This window comes from Anguilla rostrata, chromosome 18, assembly GCF_018555375.3.
Source record: "Anguilla rostrata isolate EN2019 chromosome 18, ASM1855537v3, whole genome shotgun sequence".
Classification (NCBI taxonomy): domain Eukaryota; kingdom Metazoa; phylum Chordata; class Actinopteri; order Anguilliformes; family Anguillidae; genus Anguilla; species Anguilla rostrata.
The window spans coordinates 14,476,936-14,498,345 of record NC_057950.1 but is presented as its reverse complement, the minus strand read 5'-3'; the positions used below and the strand labels follow the sequence as shown (position 1 = coordinate 14,498,345).

General features: G+C 47.6%; 1 protein-coding gene and 2 long non-coding RNA genes across 9 annotated transcripts in view; 2 read left to right on the top strand and 1 right to left on the bottom strand.

Annotated features, from left to right (window-relative positions):
• The window catches only part of LOC135245102 (signal-induced proliferation-associated 1-like protein 2), a 37,790-nt gene extending 23,715 nt beyond the window's left edge, over window positions 1-14,075 (top strand). For 6 of the 7 annotated variants that reach the window (XM_064317941.1, XM_064317942.1, XM_064317943.1 and 3 more), the window contains exons 8-20: window positions 208-784; window positions 2,364-2,638; window positions 5,198-5,419; window positions 5,817-6,046; window positions 6,219-6,304; window positions 6,939-7,309; window positions 7,637-7,861; window positions 9,981-10,116; window positions 10,717-10,936; window positions 11,095-11,226; window positions 11,916-12,033; window positions 12,296-12,377; window positions 12,708-14,075. In XM_064317941.1, the coding sequence (XP_064174011.1) occupies window positions 208-784; window positions 2,364-2,638; window positions 5,198-5,419; window positions 5,817-6,046; window positions 6,219-6,304; window positions 6,939-7,309; window positions 7,637-7,861; window positions 9,981-10,116; window positions 10,717-10,936; window positions 11,095-11,226; window positions 11,916-12,033; window positions 12,296-12,377; window positions 12,708-12,854 (2,821 nt within the window). In that variant the 3' untranslated portion in view covers window positions 12,855-14,075. The remainder of the gene's footprint in view (window positions 1-207; window positions 785-2,363; window positions 2,639-5,197; window positions 5,420-5,816; window positions 6,047-6,218; window positions 6,305-6,938; window positions 7,310-7,636; window positions 7,862-9,980; window positions 10,117-10,716; window positions 10,937-11,094; window positions 11,227-11,915; window positions 12,034-12,295; window positions 12,378-12,707) is intronic. The other variant, XM_064317944.1, reaches the window with a different exon arrangement.
• A 2,233-nt stretch (window positions 14,076-16,308) lies between these two features.
• LOC135244521 (uncharacterized) lies at window positions 16,309-17,868 on the bottom strand. The gene is made up of 3 exons (XR_010326991.1): window positions 17,566-17,868; window positions 17,333-17,412; window positions 16,309-16,484 (listed from the first exon to the last, which is right to left on the bottom strand). It is a non-coding gene; the product is annotated as an uncharacterized LOC135244521 (long non-coding RNA).
• Window positions 17,869-18,001: 133 nt separating this feature from the next.
• Window positions 18,002-21,410, top strand: LOC135244520 (uncharacterized). Its single transcript, XR_010326990.1, has 2 exons — window positions 18,002-18,308; window positions 19,261-21,410. It is a non-coding gene; the product is annotated as an uncharacterized LOC135244520 (long non-coding RNA).

Sequence of the window (21,410 nt, the reverse complement as noted above, 5' to 3'; positions counted from 1 at the left end):
ACAAAAATTCTTTTGCTTTCTGGCTTTATGCATTTGGATATTCACTAAAGCAGGTCAGGTGATCTGCCTTTATCTCAAAGGTGCATCGACAGTGCCCCATCCAGGATGTGAACCTGCAACCTCTGAGTTAGTCTTTACGGTCAGGACCGGTGTGGTTATTACTCTGTCAGTGGTGCTGTGTCAGACCCACGATGTTCTCCCCCCCAGTGTGGCGGTGTCGCGGTCTAAAGACGTCCCCCCCTTTGGCCCCCCCATCCCCAAGGGGGTGACCTTCCCCAAGTCGGCCGTGTTCCGGGACTTCCTGCTGGCCAAGGTGATCAACGGCGAGAACGCCGCGCACAAGTCGGAGAAGTTCCGCGCCATGGCCGCCCGCATGAGGCAGGAGAGCCTGCGCGACCTGGCCGCCAACTTCGCCAGCGGCGCCGCCGTCGACTCGGGCGCCAAGTTCAGCTTCATCTCGCTGGGCGCCAAGAGGAAGGAGAAGACCCGCCCCCGCCACGGCGCCCACCTCTTCAGCGTCGGCGCCATCACCTGGAGCGTCCTGGCCCGAGACTTTGCCCGGTCCGCCCACCTGGAGAGCCTGCTGGCCGTCTCCAACGAGTTCATCGTGCTGATCGAGGAGGAGTCCGGGAACGTGGTCTTCAACTGCTCCTGCCGCGACGTGATTGGCTGGAGCTCGGCGGCCCTGAGCCTCAAGATCTTCTACGAGCGTGGAGAATGCGTCATGATCTCTGCTCTGGAGGACTGCCAGGAGGACATCAGGGAAATAGTTCAGCGTTTGGAGGTGTGTCTGTGTGTGTGTGTGTGTGTGCGCACATGCGTACATGCGTGTGTGTGTGTCTATGTGTGAGAGAGTGTGTCTGCGTGCGTGCGTGTGTGTGTGTGTATGTGTGCGTGTAAGTGTGTGTGTGTGTTTGGTTGCTGATTGTGTGTGTGGTGTGGGTATATGTGTGTGTGTGTTCGGTTGCTGATTTTGTCTGTGTCTTTTTTTGTTACTTCATAATGCAATTTCTTCCATAATCCCCAGTAGGTTGGCCTGTGTACAGTATGCGGGTATTTTATTTGTCTGAGATCATTGGCTGAGGTTATTTTTGACCTTCTGGGCTAAACATGGCCGCTTCCTCCAGAGAGCTGGGCAGGAAGTAAATCAGTGTGTGGGTTGTTTATGAAGGAGCAGATTATTGGCTGCCTTTCAGAAAGGCTTTTTCTGTTTGATGAGTGGGGAGGAAGGGAGGGAGCCAATCGCTCGGCATTCCTCAGTCTGTGGACTGCTACTGGAATTGCCCCCTGCAATTAAACGTAATATTTCATTCTGCGGGTTGTTACCCCAGTCAACTTGTGTTTAACAGCCTCTGGGAGCTAACAGACCTGTGATGTTTAGTGTTCTGTGGAAACCGGGCCTTATTGTGTGTGCCAGTAAACAGGGACCTATCGACCCTGATAAACCACACTGCAGCCTGTAATTCATCATATGGAGTCCTCACCCAAATCTTTTGCAGCATTCACGCTGCACAGAGCCTGTTAACCTGGGGGCAGTTTGAGTTTGATTTGTAGAAATGTGTTTTCTTTAGGCAACAGGAATTTCAACTTAAACTTCAGCTTTAATTGCACATGTGCACGCATGCACACACAAAAGTCTTGTGTGTTCACAGCACCGTGGTGTGGGTGCTAAGAATCTGTGGAAAGTGTGTGCACGTCATCATTTAGGAAAATAAGCCTTCAGAAGCATGTAGGACAGCATGTAGGAGAGCCTATACGAAAAGTATAAAATGGTAATTTTAAACTGTTTGTGCTGCAGTTCTTCGGTTCAGTGTCTCATGAGGGAAAATAATTTTTTGACAAAATGCAAATCTATATTCTCCAGTGCATAAATAAAAAAAAAAACAGGAAAGACGATGAATGTGCTGTAGAGTGCTCTTGTGTGAGAGCTGTCCTTATCCCTGTGGCTTTGATCCTTTAAGGAAACACTTGTGTGTGATGAGCACAGACATCATTCACTGCCTTTATTTTCATATGAAACCCTTTCTGAAAGTCTGTTATTTCAAACCTCCCGCAACTCCCCCCCTCTCCACACCGTTCTCTCTCTACGCTCCTCTCTGTCTAAATTTCTCTCCTTTTAAACTCTTCTCTTTCTCTAAACTTCTCTCTTCCCTAACTTTCTGTCTGTAAACTCCAGAGGCTCCTCCCCTTGTAGAACTCTAAATGTGGTGACTGTGTTTCAGTAGCATAACTCTCCCCTGTGCTGCAGACTGTGTTTCAGTAGGGCATCTTGCCCCTGTGCTGCAGACTGTGTTTCAGTAGCGCATCTTGCCCCTGTGCTGCAGACTGTGTTTCAGGTCGCGCTTCTCTTCCCTGTGCTCCAGGTTGTTTCTCGCGGCTGTGAGACTGTGGAGATGACTCTGCGCAGGAACGGGCTGGGCCAGCTGGGTTTCCATGTCAACTTCGAGGGCATCGTGGCGGACGTGGAGCCGTTCGGCTTCGCCTGGCAGGCGGGGCTCCGGCAGGGCAGCCGGCTGGTGGAGATCTGCGCCGTTGCCGTGGCTACGCTGACACATGAGCAGATGATTGATCTGCTGCGCACCTCAGCGACCGTGAACGTGGTGATCATCCAGCCACAAGAGGATGGTACACCACGGAGGTATGATCTGCCCTGCCCCGCCCCGCCCTCCCCCACCCCCACACACTTTAGCACTCACTTTAGCACATGTATTACCACACACATTAGCACACACTTTAGCACATGCATTACCACACACGTTAGCACACACATTAGCGCATGCATTAGCATGTTTTAGCACATGGATTAGCACACACATTTGCACATGCTTTAGTACAACCATTAGCATGCACATTAGCAAACGCTTAAGCACACACATTAGCACACACAATAGCACATTTATTAGCAGTCACATTAGCACACTCATGCTTTAGCACATGCTTTTAACACGCTTTAGCACATGCATTAGCACATGAATTAGCACACATATTAACATGCTTTAGCAGACACTTATAGATCAAGCTCTGCACGTTACATAACACTGCTGCTCTGCATCACTCAGGTTTCTCTGAACACTCCCTGCCTTGTCCCTCACCCTACTATGTTCATCCTGCTCTCTCAGGGATCTCTGCTGCTTTTCTTCATAAAGGCTTGAACCCCTTCTTCTTTTTTCCCTTTTTCAAATGGCGCTTGGCCCCCGTGGTTGTACTGCAAAGCTTTCCTCTCTAAAGTTCTCCCTTAAGCAGTAGCTGAGCTGGTAGTGTAAGCACAGCCTTCAAGAGGTGACTCATGCTAACTGTGAAATAGAATCGACTGTGTTTAACTGAAGGGGCTGCCAACGTTTGAGAGGAACGGCTTGACAAAACAGATTGAGAACCAAACCTCTCAATGCCCTTATTTGAATATTTACAGTGAAACAGGGCCGGAGAATTTTGCTTATAGTTCAAGTAACAGATGAGTGAGAGAAAATTCATGACGCAGAGGAGCCTTTTTGATGTTAAAAGAAGAAAATTGAAGAATTACAATAAATAGCAGCAGGTGCATCATAATAGAACAACAGTGATGATACTGCATGATGTAAAAATATAATTTCACAGTTTGCTTTTCTCCCCGTAAAGAATTGAACAGAGCGTTGTACGGTTGTGATGCAGAGTTATGGATTTCTTTACTGAAATAGCGAGATCCTTTGATGTTTCCGCGGAGACAGAGGAGAGATTGGATGTGTGCTCAAGCAGCAGGCTGGGAGGTCAGAGGCAGCAGATGGTGCCCCTGTGTGTCTGTGTGAATCAGAAACAAACAGCGCTGGGAGTTATAACCTCTTATAACCGTCGGGCAGAATACAGTCATCCTCTGCGCTGACTGGGAGATGGTGAACCAAACAAACAGCAGGGCTGTAAAACACTGCTCCTTTCCTTCCCTCTGATGCAGACACTGTATGGTTACCTTAAAATAGCTGTACAGTTGTGTGAGTACGTGTGTGCGTGTGTGTTTGTGTGTCAGTGTGTATGTGTTGTGTGTGTGCGTGTGTGTGTGTTTGTGTGTCTGGGTTTGTGTGTGTGCATGCGCATGTGCGTGCATGCGTGTTTGTGTGCGCGTGTGTGTGCGTGTGTGCGTGCGTGCGTGCGTGCGTGTGTGCCTGTTTGTGTGTGTGTAGAGGGGGATTAGTAGGAGGGGTTGTAGTTCTGGTACCAGTGTTTGGCAGGTGTTTTCTTATGGGTCCTTGTGAAATGGGGAGGGGGGTTGAGGAGGAATCTGAAGGGTTTTCCAGAGCCTCAGTGTTCATGTTGAAAGGGGGGCGAGTCAACAAAGGCTGCTGCTGTTTCAGCGGCATTATCTCAGCCCGAAAGAATCTGTGGGAACTGCAGACTCGGCCTGCCCTAACAGCCAGAGACAGGAATCAAAACAACACGCAGCGCACTGACCTCAGCACAGAGCCCTAATGGTGGACGCACTAACCTCAGCACAGAGCCCTAATGGTGGCCATGGAGGGGGTTTCCTAGCAGTGAACTTTATTATTATGACATGTTACTGTTCATTTATAGAAATCTGTCATTTTGCAGTTAAATTATTGTTGCAGTGATTCACAGTGTTGTATTAGACAGATGTCACTGAGTCATGTGAGAAAAAGCATATTTATTTTAGAATCTCCCCTCCCTGTTTTCATTTCATTTTGTGGAGGCGTAAATAGCTGCTTCCTTTTAAGGATTTCATTCTGCCGTCTTGAGGAAAAAATTAGACGTCTGTAATGTTATGCTTGGGGGGGTGTGTTGGGGGGGACCGAGAGGAGGCGAGCAAGCAGCAGGGGGCGTTTAGGAACATCAGTCCCTCCTAACCTCGCTGTTCCACACACCCCCAAGCACAGGCCGCCTAATCCTAACCCTAGCCTCACGCACACACACTCACACGCACATTCACACACACACACACACACACACAGGCCGCCTAACCCTGACCCTAAACTCACACACACACACAGGCCTCCTAACCCTAACCTCACACACACACGCACACACACACACACACAGGCCTCCTAACCCTAACCTCACACACACACACAGGCCCCCTAACCCTAACCTCACACACACACACAGGCCTCCTAACCCTAACCTCACACACACACACACACACAGGCCCCCTAACCCTAACCTCACACACACACACACACACAGGCCTCCTAACCCTACCCCCCCTCCCTCTCAGGGGCTGCTCTGAGCTCTACAGGGTTCCCATGGTGGAGTACAAGCTTGACAGTCAGGGGACCCCCTGTGAGTACAAGACCCCCTTCCGGAGGAACACCACCTGGCACCGCGTGCCCCCCCCAGCGGGACAGGCCGTCCCCCGCGCCTCCCCCACCCTTCAGCAGGCCTCACCCTCGCTCCCCCGAACCGCCTCCTTCGACAGGAAGCTGCCCGATGGCTCCAGGTACCACATTCCTTCGCTGTCCCTCTCGCTTCTTTCTCTCTCTCTGCCTTCCCTCTCTCCTATTTCCCTCTCTCTGCTGTCCTTCTTTTTCTCTCTCTACCTTTATTTCTCACATTTTCCCTCTCTCCCTGTAGTGGTGTGAAACACTACAGTTGGATTGGGTGGAGCAGGGTGGGGAGGGACGGGGACGGGGATGGACAGGAGAGGGACAGGGGAGGACCCATGTAACATATTGACTCATGTTCCATTAATAAAGACTTATTCAACAGTGCTGAAATGGTGTAGTGACCCTGTAGTAACGGTGGAGTAATGATGCAGTGACACTGTAGTAACTCTGGAGTAGTGTAACTTCCCATTGCTCTGTGAGTAAGTCTTGCTTGTTGTGTGTATTTTGCAGGGGGGCTCAGGATGCAGACACCCCCCAGCCCCCCCTCTGCAGTAAGGGGGACCTCGCTCTTCAGTACCGCTGTTCCCCTAGCAACCAGTCCTCCTCCAGCGACCCAGGACTCTGCGGCAGCGGGCAGCCCGGGTTCGAGACGCTGCAGGAGCACGCAGCCGACGGCCGTGGTGGCTATGGCGACAGGGACACACTGAGAGAAGTGGTGCTGGAGCGAGCTCGATCTGCCGGTGAGTCGTTCAGTCACAGTGGTGTTGGAGAGAGCTCTGTCTGTGTTTCTACAGCCTGCTCTGTCCAGCTGAACGCAGGGTCTGGGGTTCAGTGCTTTTACAGTGAGCTACTCACACTGTGAGCAGACAGTTTCCTCTCGGTCCTGTCCCTTAGCCCTGTTTCTATTCACAGAGGCCAAATGGCACAGCCCCTCCACCAAAATCCTCAACTCCCTGAAGAGCGAGGGAGGCAAGGACTCCCCCAGCAAGCTGTCCCGTGTGAGTCTGCTGGGCCGTGAGGGCACATGGGGGGGGGGGTACTGTCAGTTCATACTGAGCTGATGCGGCTGGATCTACAGAGAAAAGGCCAGCCTGCTGCTCAGGGTGTCATGGGCAAGATCATTTTCCCACAAACCTGCTTTTTTCTCGCAGTTATTCTTCTTAATAATGCTGCTGTCAAAATGCACTGGGAGGACAGACCTTAACTTTATTAGAAACTGCTTAATTTTAGCTTGGGGGAGACTTTTCTGTGGAAAATTGTGGAAATGGGGGAGAATAATCACGTGCGTGTTCATCTTTACGAGCACATTAAAGTTTTAAAGTGAGAGCTCCACATTTTGTACTCTCTATAATGCTTTTACACTGTAGCCTAGTTTTATGAAATATGCTCTGTTTGAAGGACTGTGAAACACTCATTTATGGTTAATGTGGCAGTTTGGTGAAGGATGGTAGATGTAAATATAGCCCTGCTTTAGGGACAGCCCTGGCATTGGCACGCTCCCCATTCGTTGGAGAGCGAGGAGGGAATTGGGCCTGTTTTACTTGGAGCTGCTTCTTTGTTGATGTTGAAAACAGCAGCTCAGGCCAGACGGGGCAGGGCGGTGCATTATGTCTGTTATACCGCCCCCTGCAGGTGGGAGAGAGGAGCTGCTCCAGCCGCTCCAGCAGTAACACACTCTCCAGCAACGCGTCCAGCGGCAGCGATGACAAGCGCTTCGGTTCGGGGGACCTGATGGACCCCGAGCTCCTGGGACTCACCTACATCAAGGGCGCATCCACGGACAGCGGCATCGACACCGCCTCCTCCTGCCTGCTGGCTCCGCCCCTGGCGGGTTTGGTGGGTGCTCGGGTTGGCCTGCAGTGGGGCGAGCTCCCTGAGGACAGCGGCCTAGAAGAGGAGTCGGCCAAGATCTATTTGCCTTCAGGCCACGCCTCCTCAGTTACTGCCCCGCCCCTCGCAGGCGGGAGCATCGGGGACCTCAGTGAGATCTCCTCCCAGTCCAGGTAAGACACCCCCTGCAGCCAGAGCAGAAATGGCTGTTCATTGGTCACCCTGTGGTCACGTGATCCTCAGTAATGGTTATTCATTGGTCACCCTGTGGTCATGTGACCCTCAGTAATGGTTATTCATTGGTAACCCTGTGGTCATGTGATCCTCAGTAATGGTTATTCATTGGTCAGCCTGCGGTCATGTGATACTCAGTAATGGTTATTCATTGGTCAGCTGGTCTGGATCCCATATGGTTCATTGGTCACCTGGCATGTGATCCTCAGTAATGGTTATTCATTGGTCACCCTGCGGTCATGTGATCCTCTCTGTACCTTGGGCAGTGGTTCCCATCACTCTGGCAGTCCCGCCATGCGAGGTCGTAAGATCAGCAGCTCTCTGGACCAGTCCAGGGTCTACATCGTCCCGCAGGGCTCCGTGCTCCCCGGGACAGGTCCCGACGTGCGCACGTACCCCCGCCAGCCCCCGGCTAGCAAATACCTGATTGGATGGAAGAAAGCAGAGGACAGCCCCCCTCTTGAAGAGCAGGGGAACCTGGTGGAGTGTGGGTAAGTGAACATGAGGGGGGGGGTTGTAAATGCAGTACTGTACTGTAGAGCAGAGGTATTGGGTATTGTAGTACTGTAGTGTATAGCAGAGGCATTGGGTATTGTAGTACTGTAGTGTACAGTAGGGGCATTGGGTATTGCAGTACTGTAGTGTACAGTAGGGGCTTTGGGTGTTGGTGCCAAAATGCTGCTTGCACCTGGATTGTGTATATCTGTTTTGTTTCTGTTGTTCAATCAGTCCTATTATTCTTAATGTAACAAATTCCCTGAAATGTGGTGTCTCTCAGCATGGAAAATGTTCCTGTTTTATTTGTTCAGTAAAAATATGCCATTCCTGTCCCTCTAATTGGATCTAATTAGACGTTAAAATGGGGCTTTTGAAATGCATCTCAGAATTGCATCAGCAGTTACTTGTTTACTGTTTTAAAAAAAATACTTTGTTAATTGGAAACGGCTGTGTGTGCGTGCGTGCGTGCGGGCAGGCGGGCGTGTGTGAGACTGTATTGCAGAAACCAACCATATTGTGATCTTTGTTTGGGTTTCTATCTGCATCCTAATCAAGCATGCCTGAAAGATGGGAGACGAACGCCTCCCAAGGCTACTGACCACATTAGCGTGGTAGCACTTCCCTTAGCCTGTGTCATTAGCTGTGGGTGCACTGTAAAGAGGCACATTAGCATGCTAGCACATCCCTTAGCCTGTGTCATTAGCTGTGGGTTCACTGTAAAGAGGCACATTAGCGTGCTAGCACATCCCTTAGCCTGTGTCAATAGCTGTGGGTGCACTGTAAAGAGGCACATTAGCATGCTAGCACATCCCTTAGCATGTGGCGTTGCTGGGACAGCATAATAACAGGGCACATTAGCATGCTAGCACATCCCTTAGCCTGTGTCATTAGCTGTGGGTGCACTGTAAAGAGGCACATTAGCATGCTAGCACATCCCTTAGCCTGTGTCATTAGCTGTGGGTGCACTGTAAAGAGGCACATTAGCATGCTAGCACATCCCTTAGCCTGTGTCAATAGCTGTGGGTGCACTGTAAAGAGGCACATTAGCATGCTAGCACATCCCTTAGCATGTGGCGTTGCTGGGACAGCATAATAACAGGGCACATTAGCATGCTAGCACATCCCTTAGCCTGTGTCATTAGCTGGGACAGCACAGTAATGGGACACTTTAGCGTGCTAGCACATCCCTTAGCCTGTGTCATTAGCTGGGACAGCACAGTAACAGGGCACATTAGCGTGCTAGCACTCCCCCAGCCTGCTGTACAGAAGCCCAGTCAAAGTGCTTTGGGGACTTGGGAGGAATGTGAGAGTGGTGTGTTTATTCCACTAGGGGACTGTGTAAACATAACAGGGTGAGGTTTATTTCACTGAAAACTGGGTCACAGAAAAATGGGTAAATATAACAGCGATGTTTATTTAACTGAAAACTGGGTAAATACAACAGTGGTGTTTATCACACTAAAAACTGGGTAAATATAACAGGGATGTTTATTTACTGAAAACTGGGTATTTCACTGGGTAAATATCTTCTGCTTTTCTTTCCTTCGTTGTGCTTCAGTGGAGCTGAAGGGTTACTATCCTTTCTCCTACAAACACTGTCCGAGCGCACAAGGTACACACAGGTGCTTTACAGTACACATGCACACACACACACACACACACACACACAGTTGCTCAGTCCCCTATGTGTCCTGCTGGAGCCTTTCCTTTGTGCATCAGTGACTCCACAGATGTGACGTCCCTGTACACCCCCCCTTCCCCCCCCCCACCTCCGCCCGGGTCTTTAGCTCACCGTTCAGGACACTACATCAGGTGTCAGACAGCATTCTATTTTCTCCTCATCTTGTGATGCCTGCATTCAGTCCTCCCAGTCTCCAGGGGGCGTGTGTGTGTGTTTGTGACTCTGTGTCTCTTTCCGCAGTAGAGCACCTGATATATCCCCTTGTGGTGTGTGCTTGTTCACCTAAAGGCACTGATTATAGTGGATGTGCTGGAAGAGCAGCTCAGACGCCGTTGGTCTCAGAAGTGCTTTGGAGTTCCCCTGGCATGATATGGTCTGAGATGTTCTGTAGCGGATTTGGCGGTAACTGACTGGCTGCCGCTGCTCCACAGGCGGCTGTACGCGGCTGAGGCGACCTGCCGGCTCCGGGCAGCGGGGCGGGGCCCTCGCCTCCACCACAGCCTGTCCAAGGAGGAGCACCTGAGGATGATGCTGGACAGCCACCAGCAGGAGAACAGCAGGAGAGCGGTAACATATACACACACACACACACACACACTCACGCACGCACGCCATGCATGTGTGTGGGGTACCTGTACCTGTGTGTGTGGTAAATGTGTGTCAGAAGCTGTGTATCAGAACCAGACCTGGGTCAAATACTTATATGTTTTGGATTCAAATACTTTTCTGTACTCTTTTGATGTTGCCTGGTGTAATTGAGCCTGCCAATATGACCAGAAGGTGGGGTTTGCACTTTTTGAGAGTATTTAATTGGTTCCAATACACCAGACAAAATCAGTAAAGCGTAGAAAAGTATTTGAATCCAAAACAAATACGTATTTGACCCAGGTCTGATCAGAACAAAACCTGAAGTTCTCATGTGCAACCAATTTAATCCAGTCTAAAATAATTTAAGCCAGTTTAAGTCAATTTAATCCAGTTTAAGCTGGTCTGCATCATACAGCTTTGCACAGCACTGGCCTGACCTGATTCTCAAACACTTCCACCTGCCTGCTCCACTTCTTGCAGATGAAAGAATCTAGCCTACCCCCCACCCAGTTTGTGAATAAATGTAAACACTCCCCCTGTGATGTCCCTGTCTGTCTGTCTGTCTGTCCATCTCGTCAGATGTCGGCAGCGGGCAGTCTGTCCCCGCACCGCTCGCTGTGCCGCACGCTGTCGGACGAGAGCGTGTGCGGTAACCGGAAAAGCTCCTCCTACAGCGGCTCCCACAGCTCGGCACTGGACCACGCCCTGCCCAACGACATCCTGTTCAGCACCACGCCCCCCTACCGCTGCACCCTTCCCCCCCGAACGGCTGCTAGTCAGGGGGCCGCCAACCTGAGGAGTGAGTACCCCGCCAAAACTGCCAGAACCCACACTCACATCCCAACACAGCTCTGGCATATTCCCACACAGCAAGACTAAGGCACATCCACAAACAGCACTACTGAGGCTTGTTCATACACTAATGATCACTGACGTGAGTGCTGCTGGCCTTCACAGATGAGGTCTGGTTCTCTGACGGCTCCCTAGTGGACCGGACCAAGTTCTGTGAGCCAAGCATCATGCCACTCCCTGACACGGTGACCGGCCTGGACTGGTCTCACCTGGTGGACGCAGCGCGGGCATTTGAAGGTATTGATGCTGATGAGAGGGTGAGGTTGCTCTGTTCCTGTGCTGATGAGAGGGTGAGATTGCTCTGTTCCTGTGCTGATGAGAGGGTGAGATTGCTCTGTTTCAGTGCTGATGACAGGGTGAGATTGCTCTGTTTCTGTGCTGATTAGACGGTGCTCTGTTTCTGTGCTGATGAGAGGGTGAGATTGCTCTGTTTCAGTGCTGATGAGAGGGTGAGATTGCTCTGTTTCTGTGCTGATTAGACAGTGCTCTGTTTCTGTGCGGATGAGAGGGTGAGATTGCTCTGATTCGGTGTTTTGTGGCTGGAGTGGTTTTATTGAATCAGCATGTGTACAGCTCTGTGCTCGCAGTAATGCTCTTAGTGAAGAGAAGGCCACTTTTCAGTGCTGAGATAAAGCTGTTCCCACATTAGAAACCCAGCAGTGAGCACTCAGAAGAGCTCTCTGGATCCTCTTCCTGTAATTAAGCTCTTAGATGGTGGCTTTAGGGTATAGCAGCACTTCCGCTATCTCTGCTCATTTGCATGTGAAAGCAGCTGTCTATGCGTGTGTGTGTCTGCGTATGTGCGTGTGTGTGTCTGTGCGTGTGTGTCTGCGTGTATGCGTGTGTGTGTCTGTGTGTATGTGTGTCTGTGTGCATGGACATGTGTCTGTGTCTGCGCGTTAATGTAAGTGTGTGTTTACCTCCAGACCAGCGTGTGGCGCCCTTCTGCACCCTGACGGACATGCAGCGGGCGGAGGCTCTGCAGATCTCACAGGAGCTGCGCAGACGAGCAGCGGGAGTAGAAGCAGCTGTGCTGGAGCCGGGGTATGACACACACACACACACACGCATACTGTACGCACACACACACTGCTCTTCAATTCTCAGCACAAATGTACTGTCATCATGTTGCTATAACTGCACAACAAAGCTAACCTGAGGGGATATAAAACTCACTCGCTTCTCTCTCCCTCTCACTGCCCCCGCCCTATTTTTTCTATCCCCTGTCCTTCTCCCCCTCTCTCCCTCTCTCCCCGTCTCTTTATCTCTCTCCCCCTCCCCCCGTCTCTCTCTCTCCTTTATTCAGGGATAGCTCTCCAGCCATCCTCACTGATAAAGTGAACCAGTTGGAAGTGATTCTCAGACAGCTGCAGTATGACTTGCAGAAGGTAAGAGCAGACAGCTTCTGTGTGTGTATGTGTTTCAGGTGTGTGTGTGTGTTTCAGGTGGAGGTGTGTGTCTGCGTGTGTGTGTGTGTGTGTCTCAGGTGGAGGTGTGTGTGTGTTTCAGGTAGAGGTGTGTGTGTATTTCAGGTGGAGGTGTGTGTGTCTGTCTCTCAGGTGGTGTGTGTGTGTGTCTCAGGTGGAGGTGTGTGTGTGTCTGTCTCTCAGGTGGAGGTATGTGTGTGTGTGTGTCTCAGGTGGAGGTGTGTGTGTGTGTGTTTCAGGTGGAGGTGTGTGTGTATCTCTCAGGTGGAGGTGTGTGTGTGTGTGTTTCAGGAGAAGGAGGATAAGGCGGTGTTGGAGGAGGAGGTGCAGCACCTGCGGCAGGATAACATGCGGCTGCAGGAGGAGAGCCAGACAGCCACCGCCCAGCTGAGGAAGTTCACTGATTGGTTCTTCCACTCCACCGACAAGAAACCATGAAGAAGCCCCTGCCCCTGGGACAAAAGGATCTCTGCTCTGCCCAGGACACGCCCCCTTGCACTAGAATGTAAAACTTTAAGAGTTTATAAGCTGTACACTGTTATGGGCATGGCTGTTAAATAAATAGTTGTGGACCTGACTGTGTAAAACACACACATTTATGGGCCTGACTATGTACTGTAAGAGACACTTGACGGACACTTGATGGACCTGACTGTGTAAAATACACACTTTTGCGGGCGTGGCTGTGTAAACTACACACTTGTGGGCGTGGCTGTGTAAACTACACACTGTTGTGGGCGTGGCTGTGTAAACTACACACTGTTGTAGGCGTGGCTGTGTAAACTACACACTGTTGTGGGCGTGGCTGTGTAAACTACACACTGTTGTGGGCGTGGCTGTAGTGTCTGTCTGTGCTCTCAAAGGATGTGCAGTACTTGGAGCTTAATGAGGGAAGAAGGTTCCGGAAACACAGGAAGTCCCTCCCGTCCAGGGCAGGAATCACTGGGGAATGAAGCTGGGTGCTCCTAGAGCCGGACCGGGTCAGAACCATCAGATCCAAACCAGCGGGCCTCAGAACCACCAGGCTGTAGCTCTGACGTTAGAAGGTGCTCTCTCTAGATTTACACATGTATAAATACGTGTTTCTTTTCCGTAAGTAGTTTATTTCCATGTCCTAGCAATAATAAGTAGTGAGTGGGTAGTCACAGAGCTGTGTGTAACAGTTAGCACTAATGTGATGAGTTTGTGTCAGAGTGCCACTGTTTTCGCCATGTTATTGTACAGGAACTGACGATCGATTATTATTTTTTCTTTTTTTTTCTTTTTTTTTTCTTTTAAAGAAACACATGCCCTGTCTGTGACTCACCGTGTGTGTAGTATGTGAGCCAGTAAGCCTCATTCACTGCCAAAATGTGTTTACCTTCGTACAGAAACCCAGAGAACGTGTGTCCCGTTTAACAGCAGTATTGAAGCCTGTTGTAAACTGCTGTTCTTTTTTTATTAGGAATATTTGTTTTTTCCCTGTTGTTCTGCACTAAGAGAGGGTAAAGCTCTGTGGGGAGGCTGCCAGGGTTATTAATCTAATAACGATGTTTTTACAAGATGCCAGCGTTTGGATGCTGCTTGATTACAGGTGTGTTTGCTTTTACACGTGTCCGTTTCCTTTAAAGATGGGACGTTGTTTGCTTTTTTAAAATAAATGTAGGTGGTAAAGATGAACGTGGCCTCTTGCTGTGTTGTGTGTGTGTGTGTGTGTGTGGAGGGGGTAGTATGGGGGATGCATACTACAATGTAGCCTGGTATGTAAAATCAATACAGGAGGGGAGAGACAAACCCTCTGAATGCTGGCACCCCCCCCCCACCCTTCCCCACGAGTGGAGAAAAGACCCTGGGAACTGTGAACACTGGGTAGAGGCTGCGTTACCATGGGGACAGCCGGGAGGAGTGGCGGGTTCGGTACTTAATGGTGTGTTTTTGAAAATGAGGTTTGAGACTGTCTGTACCGAACCCTCTCAGTGGAGCCAAACCACAATATAACAGCTGCTTTTTTCACCATGGCTGCTTTAATTTGGCAGTCGTGCGGATGCATGGTGTGTGAAAATCCCTGTAACCCTGGAGAAAACAGGACAATCATGACCTAAACCGCCATTTCACTCAACGATATTGTGTGAATAAGTTTGTCAAGAGCATGCGGCAAATACTGTGCCCACAGGCCCCTCCTCCTTCTGGCAACATTTGTTGCATAGAGTGCAGGGTGCAGAACAAGCACCTCTGATTGGCCTGCTGACAGGAGCGGGGCACAGAATAAGTACCTCTGATTGGCCTGCTGACTGGAGCAGGGCACAGAATAAGCACCTCTGATTGGCCTGCTGACAGCAGCAGGGTGCAGAATAAGTACCTTTGATTGGCCTGTTGGCAGTAATAAAAGGCTGTCAGTTGTGGTGTGGATGTTTGGCGTCAGACACATCATGAACTTTGAGCCCATTTGTCCAGCTGTAGTGAGGCTGCTGAGCTTTGCATGGGGTCCAATAAGAAAGAACAAGCATGCGGACAGCCTGCTCTTTTGCTGTGTTTGACCCTCATGTGAACTTTGGCCAAATGACCACTTCCTGCTTTCAGTTCACTGTAACACATTGTCATTTAACGGCAAATTAGTTTCATGTTACAAAGGAAAGAAGTTTCAGAAGAAATAATGCTTTGAAGTTAATAATGCACATAAGGGGTTTTTAAAAAACTAGTTTGAAACAAATTTTCACAAGCTTTCTGTCTAATTGCTCCTACAATCTGTTCCCAAGCTCACCCCAACCAATAGAACTTTTATCTGCTCCAGACTTTCACACGTTTTCTTCACACAGCTTTTGGTTCCTTCACAAATAAAATTTAAAAAAAACTAACACTTCTAATTAGTTGTTTCTAAGCAACTGCCCGGCCATTCAAAATTTGCAGATACCTTACTAATTGGGAGTAAAACTTTGTGAATGCTGCATTGAGACCGGGCCAAGGAATGGCTTAATCTCCACCCCTCCCCATACAGATCTGGGGGGTTTGAGGGGTTTTGAGGGTGCTGGTGTTGGCTGGGATGTGGTGGTCTGTTGTCCCACCATTCTGTGTTTAGGGCAGTTGGCAGGAAGGGGCACCAATCACATGTGAGCATTGACTGTAAGCCACGCCCCCATCAGAGTGGTGGATTAATCTTCTGGGAAACAGTGGTGTGTGTCTGCATATGTTTCAGTAGAGCTTCAGTGACTCCTGTCCCAGGGCTCCATTCTGTCATCTTTTAGGACCCTGCTTTGCCTGTCCGCCTATTATTTCATCAGAAAGAATTTCAGCGATTTCTAAGCTCCCCAGCTAACTCTAAATGTTCTCACAATTTTACCAGAATTCAGTGTTTTAACATTGCCACCCCATGGCAGCAACATTGTCAGAACCTTTTTGTGTTGGCTGGGTCATAATTTGCCAAATACCACATTGGAGAAAATGAAAGCATTGGTCGATTTTGAACTAATTAAAAGTCTTGGGGTATCGATACGAAACATTTATTTTTAATGACATGCCTTAAACTACTGTATGTTTCATATAATTGATATAATATATCAAAACACAACTATCTCCGAAATTCATCATTTATTGCTTCAGTGAGCACTAATTTCTGACAGTGCTACTCCCCCAAGCTGTCCTGCATATGCATAAGGATGGTTAATCAGCAATCGAGTGCTGCATGTTTACAGAATTATTTGGATGTTCACAGAATTGGAGAAAAAATAAAGACCTAGTTTTGATTTTTTTTTGGGGGGGGGTGATATGTTTTCTTTTACATCCGCGGTCATAAGGTTTCAGTGAGAACTGACCCAATCTTCTTCTATAATGATGAAAATTCCAGAATCATCTCTAGATGATCACATAAAAGAAAGATCCTTTGTAGAAAAATGACTTAACCTGATTATCATTCCATTTTCCAGGGAACAAACTGCAAGAACTACATGCAATCTGCCCTTTAAAATGCAGTGGCAGTAAGAACTAAACAGCGTTACAGTACCTGTAATGCAGAGCCAAAGTGAATGAAAATGCAGTGCTGCAGAGGCATACCATGGAGACAGATAGAGATGTAATAAAGCTGAGAGAGTAGAGCTGTGAAGTAAAAGCAGGTCTTAGTAAAGCTGTACAGTAGCCATAAGGCCTGGTCCAGACATCTCATTAGAACAAGTTATTATTGGTACACCTCCTGCAAGGACGCTTTGAGCAGCAGGGGGCCTGTGGGTGGCATGTTTCTAAAGTACACACAGTGCATAAAGATGTACGATGTTAATCAGCTTCTGTGTATGTAAATAAATCATTAGAATGTATTTTTTCTCGGAAAGAAATCCTCAGCACGTTCACATGCGAGTATGCATGCCTGCATGTATGTGTGTGTGTCTGCATGTATGTGTGAGTGCCTGCCTGTATGAATGTGTGTGTCTGCATGTATGTGTGAGTGCCTGCCTGTATGAGTGCCTGTATGTATGTGTGTGTCTGCATGTATGTGTGAGTGTCAGCCTTTGCGTGTGGGTGTCTGTATGTATGTGTGAGTGCCTGCCTGTGCATGTATGTGAGTTTCAACCTTTGCGTGTGAGTGTGTGCATGTATGTGTGAGTGTCAGCCTTTGCGTGTGAGTGGCTGTATGTGTGTCTGCATGTATGTGTGAGTGTCAGCCTGTGCGTGTGGGTGTGTGCATGTATGGGTGAGTGTCTGCCTGTGCGTGTGCCTGAGAATTTAAGTTCACAGCCAGACTGCCTGAGGTGAAGTCATCAAAGGGTCATGATTTTTTCCGCTTTTTAATTTCTGCAGTTTCTCGATTGATTATTTCCGCTAATTACAGTTTGAGCAAACCAGGGCAGTATGCACAGCTTTAATGAGCTGCGGTGCAGCGTGTTAGCATGTGAATGCTAATAATGTGTAGACTAAATCATATATCTGATTTCTGATGAAGGAATACTCACATTTTTGTGGTTTGATCTGATTAGTTGGTCCATGACCGTATAGAGCAGATGTACCACAGAGATTAAAGTTTACCTGATATCTGCCAGGAACAGAAATAAAAAAATTCATTATGACAGATTAAACGAAGATGTCAATCATCCCAGCCATTTGGAAAGATGACATGAAAATAGGCTGAAATGGAATAAGAGCTGTGCTGAATGGCTAACTCAATGCAAATCAAGAGTGTTCAAACCTAGACCTGGAGGGCCGCATTGTCTGCAGGTTTAACTCCAGCCCTGGAGGGCCACGGTGTCTGCAGGTTTAACTCCAGCTCTGGAGGGCCACAGCATCTGCTGGTTTAACTCCAGTCCTGGAGGGCTCCAGTGTCTGCTGCTTTTTGCTGTGTTTTAGTACAAGTGATTCATTTCACTGAACTCCAGGACTTTGACAACCCTGGTGTGGATTTTCAGCTTTGTGCTTTATAGCTGAAGATTTGAGTCCTGATTGTGTAATTAGCTGATGGAAATAAAGAAGTGGTTCACTCTCTCGGTATTTTCTGTTGATTTACAAAGAGCTGAGAACAGATGTCTTCAATACCCTTCAATTACCCCTCGTTAAGGAGCTCGTTAAGGAATATGTGAGACACCTGTTAACACAGTCCATTTTAAGTTGCACAAAGCACTGTTCTCTTGTGCAGTCTGCTGAAGAAGACTTTGGTCAAAATATCTGTGCATTTGTGCTTATTTTTGAGTTTTTTAATAAGGGAAAACTGGGTGAATGTCCTCATTAACCTTTATATCCTCCAGACTGGGGATAAATAGTTTCTTCCTACCCGGTGTTTGGAGGATTAAATTGGGCCTGGGCTCCTTGGAATTGCTACATCAGTTCCTCCCATTGACGTACTGCTCATGCATAGGCTCACAGTCATGTGACTGCAGGTCATATGACCTCAGTGGCGCTGCCATGTGACCGGGATGATGTGCAGAGCTTCTGAAGGTAAGGAATGCTTCCACTTGAACAGTGCTGTAACTTCACCCCACAGGGAGGTCTCATGGTAACACGTTTTAACCAAACTTTAAGCAAAGACCGATGAGCATTGCAAGGTAAATATGAAATGATTTCATGAGAAGCGGCCAGTTGTAAGCATAAAGTAAGAAGACAGGATCTTTTCTGTCCTCTCATACCAAACTGCCCGCATGACAAAATGACCCAGAATCCAAACGTAACGGGAGTTCTCATGAATATCTGCGCAGATCGTTATTCCCTCTCAGTTTAATCCACTATGTTTTAATCGCTGTTCTCACGTACTGGCGAAAATACAATAGATTTCATAAAAATAAATGTTCATAATTGGATTGGTGGTAATGTCTCTGAATGCATTCACACAGATTTAATCCTGGTTGACCTATAATATATGAACAGCAAAATGGGAAGTGCATTATTTATAGTAATCTTCATCTGGGTTTATGACCGAATGTCACTGATAGTACATTGGATTGGTTAAATGTTACTGATGTTACTTTTGGATTATCTAAAACAACAAAATCTTAGGTTGAATGTATCATTCAAAATTATTTGTTGTACAGATTGTGATGTCTTTGATGTTAATTAGTAAATTCTTTTTATGTTAAATTCAAAAGTGGTATTTTTCATTAGCAAACGTATTTTATTTACCTTTGGGGGTGGGGGTTGAATAATTATTTTTTATTTATTTGCAATTTATGGATGATTTATTGCTTTTAATCATTCATGGTACTTTCCAATGAATGGTACTCTGCACAGCTTTTAATAAAAGATACTGTACAAGGTACAATATTTGCAACTAGTTTCCAGGTAGTGGAAAATGCAATTATTAAGAATCCACAAGGTGGCTCTACAATAAGTCGGGGCCAATTAGTCCCATAAGGAAACAGATTCATAATAAAAGCTTACTCTTTCTGGTTCTTAGGGTCTGGTACAGGTGACAGGCGGTGAGGTTACTCCTGGCCTCAACACAGTTTGGGACTGAGCTTTGCTCACTTTTTCTGTCCAGCAGAGGAGGGGGGGAGGGGTTTGGGGGTGTGCCCCCCCCCCCCCCCCGTCTGGGATCCTCCCTGCTCCAGTTTCCTCTGGTTCCTCCTCTTCAGCCTGTTTCTGCCGCCTGCATCTAAATCACAGAGCTGGTTACTGCCTCTGTTTACAGCCGCTGTTTGAAATGAGGTTCCCACAGAACAGGTGACTGATTTTTGTTTTGGATAGATACAGAATGGAAGGGTAATGGCTTGGCTTTACCGAGAACAAATAGTCGTAACTGTCATTTCTAATCACGGTCGTTCTCGTCGTATTTTCAGACTGGAGCATATGAAAGGGGGATTGTGGGAATGAAATAATTTGTTTCTGTGGCTGAATCCCTGCTTGCAAGACTCTCAATTGCAAAAACTGTGAGTTTGAAGAGCGGTCGGCATATAAAAGTCTGTGAGTCCGAACTGCAGACCAGAGCAGAGCAGCTATCCCAGCCCAACAGAGCGAAGGGCTCTCAGCGGCAACGGTGTCTATTTTAGAAAGGATATCACTCACACCCCCGTTTTCAAACCCCAGGCAAGGGCCATCTGACAGGGAGATGTACAGCAGTGCTCTGCGGGAACCTGACCCCCCCCGCCCCCCCCCCCCCAGACACTAATACACCCCGGAACCCATATCAGCTCCAATCAGTGTTTCCTGACTTCTTGATGATTTTGTAGGGATACTGCATTGGCTGGGTGAAATTCATCACTGCCAAACTACCTTCACAACGTTGGTAAAAGCAGGGCATTATGACACAGCACCAAAAAGATTATGGAAATAGGTGATTTCATGTTCTCTAGAAAAAATTTAATATCCAAATGACAAGATATAATAATGAGTATACTTCTGATATTAGAAGGAGCACAAAGCTGATTTGCCTCATCTAAAACGCTTTCAAACTCAGCCCTGGGAAAGCCCTGTGTGTGTTGGATTTGTCACAGGTTATATCTTTGTCAATTTGGGCTGTTGAAAATATGTCTTTAAAGTACCCCTTTAATATGTATTTCAAAACCTTAAAAAAATTGTATATTGTTTACTATTGTTATTCCGCCAAAAAAGTTCAATAAACTACTGAAAATTTCTTTGTAGCATCTCTTCACCTTTGCCCTCATTAAGAATGCTAGAATTTATGAATATGCAAATTAGCAATGCTTGCTGTTGTGGTCCCAGGATATACAGGCACGGCATCCAGATTCAAAATTAATTCCTTAGCGAATCCCTTCGACTTCTGCATGAGGTTCTGGAAGCAGTCAGCTGTAAAATGTGCACTACAAGCATGGATTCCCTTTATGCCGTCACATACATCCAAACAATTTTTAATAGGCAAATTCCACGCATTTGAGTATTAGAATGGGCTCTGTTGGTAACCAGTGGAACAAAGTTCCTACCTCGGGCTTACACCCTAAAACTGCACAGTCTGCCATGCCAACACACCAACCATCATAACAATGTCACTAACTAGTCTGCTTTCTGTATGCAAAGGTTTCTGTTTACCGCATCGCTGTCCCATAATTTTCATATCTTTGCATATTGGACCATGATAGGGTTGACATATTTGTGACATCACAAATTTTGCTCGTGTGTGTACTTTTCCGACACGATACTGTAAAGTGGAAGAGAAAAAGGCACTCTGGTGACAAGTTCTGCTCAAAAATCAATCTCTATAATTAAAGTCATCCTTCCAAGAGGAGTTAATCATTTAAAAAAAACTGAGTGGAGGGGGTCTTTAAGTTCTAATGGTTTTGTTTTTTCACTGCAAGTTATTCTCATTGCCATATTCTCAGTCATTGAGCTCTTTGTTCTTGAACATGAAAAGTTTCAGGTGATCAGGTGTGAACGCACTGAGCTGTTAGACCCCCATTGATTTCACCTGCTAGTCTATAATTGAATTAATTCAGAAATGTAGCCTCTATAAAGAAAATAGCACATTACAGGAAATTAAAGGCTCTGACTGTTAAAAGTCTAGGGATGTGGAATATTTATCCTTCTTGCCACTCATCTGTTCCTGGCATAATGTGATCTTAAGAGGATAAATGATCCTTCAGTAGACATTAA